The 6,599-nt window shown below is 36.9% G+C and overlaps 1 protein-coding gene across 3 annotated transcripts; it reads left to right on the forward strand.

The window, feature by feature from the left end:
• The first annotated feature begins 246 nt into the window (after positions 1-246).
• Positions 247-2,849, forward strand: LOC143864332 (uncharacterized). 3 transcript variants are annotated; one of them, XM_077375253.1, is made up of 6 exons: positions 247-436; positions 556-640; positions 1,724-1,854; positions 1,959-2,033; positions 2,113-2,181; positions 2,320-2,849. In XM_077375253.1, exons 2-6 carry the CDS (start codon positions 616-618, stop codon positions 2,401-2,403), a joined length of 384 nt encoding a protein of 127 aa, XP_077231368.1. In that variant the 5' UTR covers positions 247-436; positions 556-615; the 3' UTR covers positions 2,404-2,849. The 3 variants fall into 3 exon arrangements, with proteins under 3 accessions (XP_077231368.1, XP_077231370.1, XP_077231369.1); XM_077375255.1 differs by having other exon boundaries at positions 1,974-2,033; positions 2,320-2,848; XM_077375254.1 differs by having other exon boundaries at positions 1,971-2,033; positions 2,320-2,844.
• The last annotated feature ends 3,750 nt before the right edge of the window (positions 2,850-6,599 follow it).

Raw genomic sequence — 6,599 nt, forward strand, 5'->3', positions numbered from 1 at the left:
TAGGTGAAACCATAAACCCTAGGATATATCATGTCCAGATTAAGTTCTACATTCAAGTAGCCGATTCAATGGCTAGAAATGTTTGAGAATGATTTTGACATTGTCAACTGTAAATCATAGCCATCAAATGAAGGGTCGGACACATGGCAACATCATGTGGGTGGGCCTAGGTAAGATCATTCTCATTACCATTTTTAGTCCTATTAAAACCAAGAAAAATGAACTAGATTATTTGGGCTTAAAATGGGCATCAAAACATATTTAGCAATCAAGATTGGAACCAATTTAGAAAGCCTCAGTTTCTCTCCCACTCCTTTTTCTCTTCTCCCTACAAACCTTCTTATGATATTTTGTTTTCAGTTACTCTATTTCTTCATATTTTGGGATCAGATATCTACAACGTGGAACATGGTTATGGTTTCTAAATTCTACATGGGTAAGCCTATTTTGATGTATTATATTGCCTCCTCTCTCTTTTTTCAACATGGGTTTTCTTTATCAGTCTCAGTTTCTTTGATTTGTTTCAATTCGTGGAATCTCTTTCTCATTTCTCAGAGGAATGCTGATAACGAGAGGGACACAGTAAGCGGTTAGGACAGCATATAATACAAAAACATGAAGTGCAATAACTCAAACATGGGTGAGTTTTTTTTTTTTTTTGGTTTTGAATGGTAATCAGTTTGATATTTTTTATACCCAAGATCCTAAGTTGGTGGTCTTAGGGTAACTGTCAAGAATGGAATGAAATCAAGTAGAGAGAAGAGAGATTATTGGAGATTTTCTTGTTTTCTATGGACTTGATTGAGAGATTTATTTATTTTTAATCTCTGTTTTGTTTCATTCAGTTTAGGGGATAATGATAATCAGAATATGGGTGAGTTTGATTCGCCTGATAACATATGATCATTACTTTCGGGTTCTTCGTGGCATTCAATGGTGATTAGTGTATGCGAGGAGAGATCCTGAATCCCTCATTGAAAAGGAAGGGTTTTTTTTTTTTTTTTTTTGGGGGGGGGGGGGGGGGTGGGGAAATGATGGGCCATGAGAGCCAACACATGTAGGCACATCTGATTTTCTTGGCAAAGGAAGTTTTTTTTTTTTAATGATGAGAATTTTATTAATGAAAGAACGAGAAAAACCCGCGACCGAGGTGGTTGGAGCAACACCGAGAAAGTTACTTAAAAGAAAAAGGAGCAGCAAGCTAGAAATATTCAGCAGAGAGATCGTCAAAACCTCCAAGCTATTAGATCGTTTGATCAGGTGGTGATGTAGATTGGAACATTATATAATCATGAAAGATATGAATTAGATGTAATTGACACTAAGAATGATGAAGTTTAATTTAGGTTTTGTGCAGATTACAATGTTGAACATGGAATTTTTTTTAAATGTGGCCTTGTTATATAGGATGCAATATGTTGTGGTGTTCTTTGAAACTTTTTTGGTTGCCTACTTGATGTACATAGGTACTTTTTTTTCGGAATTATCTTTAAGATGTGGTATGATGCAATATGTTTTTTGTGTTCTTTGAAACTTTTTTGGTTGCTTACTGGATGTATGTAAGTACTTTTTTTTTGCTGATTTTTCTTTAAGATGAGGCTTTGTTACATATTATGCAATATGTTTTTGTGTCCTTTGAAACTTTTTTGGTTGCCTACTTGATGTACCTAAGTACTTTTTTGCTGTTTGCTGTTTGCTGTTTGCTGTTTGCTGATTTTTGCAGCTTCTGATGGAACCCCAAAGCCCCCTAGACCGAGATATTCTCCGCCTAAAGCAATTGGGTCAGCTCACAAAGCGGCAAGCCGATCTCCTTCCTGTGATTTGCAGTCTAAGGCATCTCCAAGGGCTTTATCAGTATGACCCCATACTTTAGCTTCTGCATTTTATTTTTCTTTTTGTGCTTCAGCGAAAACTTATACAATCATTTAGTCTGTGTTTCCTTTATTTATTGTTTGAAGTATCTGGCGCAGAAGGTTGATTTAAGAAAACTAGAAACAGCGTCTCTGTGGCGGTATTGCCGGAACTTCAACCTTGTAAGTTTAACATTCTCATTGATTGATTTCATGCTCTGAGAAAATATTTCATTTTACTTGTTATTTTTTCACTATGTAGGAAACAGGTACTTACCCATCTACAAGAGAGCAGCTAATCTCTGCTGTTGAAAGGCATCTTGAGTTGCAGGTACTAGTCTAAATCTGCAATTTATACCCCTTTTGGATTTCTCCTCCTTTTCAATAAGACCCCCATGTTTTATTTCCTGGTAAGACTTTGACACTTCTTATTCTTGTGAAATCCGATTGCTTAACTTTACTATTAAAGCAATTGGATGAGTTTCAGGTCATCCCAGAGTTTGTGTACACTGCAAGACGACTCAAGAGCCTCTCCCAATCGATCGTAAACTAATACTGCATTCAGTGCTAAGTTAACAGATTGCTACTCATGTCTTCACCATTCATTGTTGTTCTCTATGAAGTTCGTATTCTTGTCTCGATTCTCTTATTAGTGTAGGTAATTTGAGTTTATTATCGGAGGTTCCTACTAATCCTGATAGGAAAAATAGTGCCTTGTGGGCATTATGACTTAATTATTGCCTAAATACTCCTTACTTTGGGGGGAAATTGGGTTTTAATGTATAAACATAGCTTCCAGCTATGTGCTTTTTGACATCTTTTAGTCTTGTTCTCTGAAGTGAAGTGACAAATCTACTACTTCACACTCCAAAAATGGAATGCCTATGTTGGGTGTTATCTGTTTCAATTTCTTTAGTGAGAAATTCTGTCTGTTTATCGGTTTCATTGTTTATGATGAGGCAGGTGTTTGCATTTTCTGGCAATGGCATGTATATGTCTGTAATCTTGAAGTCATGTCCAAATTAAGTATTTGATGACTGGTGAGTTCTGACCCGTGACTTTTGAAGTGTCAAGAACATGTTCACAGAAAAATGACGAGCATATGAAACCTATTACACGAATATACTATATTATCTATGTAAATACCATATGCTATTCTTTGAATTCCACATACAGAGTAGTCAAACTTGAAATTGTCTCAATATTAACTCTAGGTCATGGTCTAGCCTAAGTTTAGCATGATGACCAGGGCCTCAGGTTCTGAACCATGACTGAAATTTAAGTTAATTGCACTTCCTTGAGATCAAGTGGAACTAAGACATGCATCTTTTTATGACAGAATAATATAGTTGATAGCTTGATATTCAAGGGAACTTTCTATGGGAAGGAAATGAATAAGGAAAGAGACTAAAGGATCTAGTTAGAGTCAGTTTGGAAGAGATTTGTAAAAGAAAAGAAAGATGAATGTTTCGAGATGGGAAATCTAATCAATAAAAAACAGTGCTCCTTAGAAAGTGGCATTGGAGTTTTAGGGACGAGAAGGAAGCTCTTTGGAGAAAAGTCACAGCAGGCAAATATGGGAAGGCATGGGGTCGGTGGGAGGATAAATAGGTAGGTAGAGGTAAAGGCTTGGGGGATTGGAAGTCTATTTGCCCAATAGTTGAAGAGTTATAATTGGATGGGGAAAGAGAGGATTTGGGAAGATATTTGGATACGAGGCTTCTCATTGAGACAGGCCTTCCTGAGCCTCTTTAGGTTAATTAAGATAAAAAAATCCCAAAATTTCATCTTGTTATGAGAGGGGGGTCGGGTGCTTTATAGGAATTTAAAAAATATGAATTTAATAGCTTAATCAATACACTATGCATCGTAGAAAAATGCTGTGTCATGGGAATGTAAATACAAAATTTACAGTCAAAGTAATTCTTAAATCCTCTCTATCCCAAGGCCAATACATCCTTTCCTTAAAGGAGGATTTGATGTGCTCCAGTTTCAACCAAGATTTAGGCATTTAGACAGACAGCAACGGCAAGAAAGAAAAGACACATTAGACAAGTTGAAGAAAACGAAGTTCCACTTGGCTAACAATGCTTCATGTGCAAAGCAGGGGAAGAATCAGCAGACCACTTAATGATCCACTGCAAATAATCTAGTAAGATATGGCTGAGGTTTTTTTTATGGTTTGGTATCAGGGGGCGAGCCTTGGCGCAATGGTAAGGTTGCTCCATTGTGACCTGGTGGTCACGGGTTCGAGTCACGGAAACAGCCTCTTTGCAAAGCAGGGGTAAGGCTCCGTACATCATGCACTGGGCCGCCCTTTTTTTATCAGATGGACGCAGCCAAAATCAGTAAAGCAAGTATTGGAAAGTTGGCATTGTATACACTTATAAACAGGTACTTTGTGGTGCATCATTTGGAAAAATGTTGCCCTTGGTGGTTTGGTGGGGTGTTTGGAATGAAAGAACTTTCAACACCAAGACAAGATAGAAAAAAAAAAATGTTGCAATGAAGATTAAAATTTCACTCGTAGAATTGAGGCAAACCCTCAAAATTATTCTTAGGAAGTGGAAAAAACCACTAGTTGGAGGAGACCTAAAGAAGAATGTTAGAGGTAGATGGATGTCTCCTCCCCCAAAACTTTTTCAAATTGAACTTTGATGATTGCTCTCTCGGCAACCACAGTTCAGTGGGGCTAGAGGGAGCTCTTTAGATGATGAGGGAGGCATTATTTTATCCTATTCGGGTCCGATTAGTTGTACACACTCGCGTACACTCAATGGAGACAGAAGTGAGGGCACTCCTAACAGGTTTTTTTTTTAAAAGACCTCCTAACAGGTATGCATCTGTTTAGATCTGAATTACAAGGCAGTTTGTTGATCAAATGGGATTCATTAAATATAGTCTCATGGATTTGTGGTGAGAAAAGGACTGTGGAGGCTTGGTTGGCTTGTAAACAAGATAAAAGATAAAAGATAAAAGATAAAATGAGAGGTGTACTAGAGGGATGTCTCCATATATCTAGTTAACAAAGAAAAGAGGGCAGAATTGCACTTTAGGTTAGGCAGATATTTTTCAATGATTATTTTTGTAATTTTTCTTGATTCTTAATAAAGTTACCTTTTCAAAAAATATATATAAATTTGATATGAAAAGAAGCTACTAAGACTAATCACTGAAAGTTATTTCTGCATCTCCTTGAGTTTCTAATACAGTGACAATTGCCTCAATATTTAATCATGATTGAAATTTGTTAATTTACTAATTGGGATCGCAACGATTAAGTGGAGCTAATCTTTTTAATTATTGTTATTAAGAAAATGACATATTCAACATGAAATATTTACAATTTTCTGACAGTGTCAAGCTTATCATGGCTTAACTGTAACAGAAAGGTTTGTGAGAATTGCTGTCATTGTAACTTCAGGTGCAGTTTCTTACCTCACTGTTGTTAATGCCACAGTAATCTAGTGTTTTTTTTTTTTATCAGTGTTATAATTTTGTCATTGAAGTGATCTTTGAAGATGCATTTAGGGAAGGAAATAAGATTTTGTTGGGAGCATTTTTCTGCTTGATTCAATAGCCTTTTGTTTCCTACAGGGAAACTACCTTGATCTTTTTATGGGATTCATTGTCCAGAATATTTAAACTGTAAAATAAGATGGTTGCTAATGAAATGAGGTGCTTATATTGCTCTGAGGAATTATATGGTATAAGGCCTTTCAACAATAAGGCCCTTGTACGGTGGAGGTATCACCCTTGATATTTGATCCAACTGCAGCCTTTTAAAAAGTGAGCTGTTGTTGGATCAGATATCAAGGGTGGTACCGCTACCGTATTTTTGTAGATCCTTACACCATATGGAAAAGTCGTTCTGCTCTCACATAAGTTGGTTGAAAAGTTTTGCCCTTGGGAACTTAAGGGGCCGTTCAGATATGAGGATTTTAGAAACCAGGATTTCTTCAAAATTGTAGCTAAGAGACAAGAGAAGAATCAGACCAGCTGTTGTTTTTGACTTCTCGCCCCTCTTTCCGTTAGCAAGAGAGTAGCATATCCTCCTATATTTCTCAGGTTTTAGAAATCCGTGTATCCAAAAACCAAAGTACTGAAATTAATTCTCTAACCAGGTGTCATCGGGCTCTTCAGAACGACTACTTATATAACCCCAAAGAAAAAAATAGTAATAAAATCTCGACAGATCAGTGTTTTAAAATGCCGATGCCAAAACATATCCTGGCCGACTTAGCACGATGAGGTTGACTGCTCAGTTCGTTTGACACGGTCATAACTCGAGAGAGTCAAATGAGTTTTGATTGTTTTGTCGGATAAAACATGGATTTTAACAAGAACAAGGCCAACTCGGGGAAGTATACAATGACACGGGGGAGTTTTGAAACTATGCGACAAACTATTCAAAATGAGGACTCATAGCCCATCCATAGAAATGCGTGATGGATGAATGATTTCGATCATAGAACAAGTGGGCCCCCGCCTGTACATTTACCCATTCATATTTTTTCTACCAAGATTTTAGGGAAATGATATATTTGCCTCATTCTTTTACCTGGGACAGACCCCTCTAGCGTAAAAAAGCAGGGATAAAAATTACACTATAGGGGCTGTCCCAAGTAAGAAAAGGGGGAGAATATCTCACTTCCAAAATTTTAACATTAAAAAGTAAAGTGAGCCCCACCTATCTAGATGATCTAAGCTATTCATTTGTTGGTCCCTATCTTAGTTAAGTAGGTTGTG

This window comes from Tasmannia lanceolata, unplaced genomic scaffold, assembly GCF_043159265.1.
Source record: "Tasmannia lanceolata isolate RefF3 unplaced genomic scaffold, GAP_Taslan_0.1 ptg000048l, whole genome shotgun sequence".
Lineage (NCBI taxonomy): Eukaryota > Viridiplantae > Streptophyta > Magnoliopsida > Canellales > Winteraceae > Tasmannia > Tasmannia lanceolata.

Excerpts from the sequence above, each read along its gene's own strand:
- LOC143864332 (XM_077375253.1), top strand. The coding sequence starts at position 616 with ATGAAGTGCAATAACTCAAACATGG. Across the intron at positions 641-1,723 it reads GTGCAATAACTCAAACATGG|CTTCTGATGGAACCCCAAAG; the intron begins GTGAGTTTTTTT and ends TGATTTTTGCAG. Across the intron at positions 2,034-2,112 it reads ATTGCCGGAACTTCAACCTT|GAAACAGGTACTTACCCATC; the intron begins GTAAGTTTAACA and ends TTCACTATGTAG.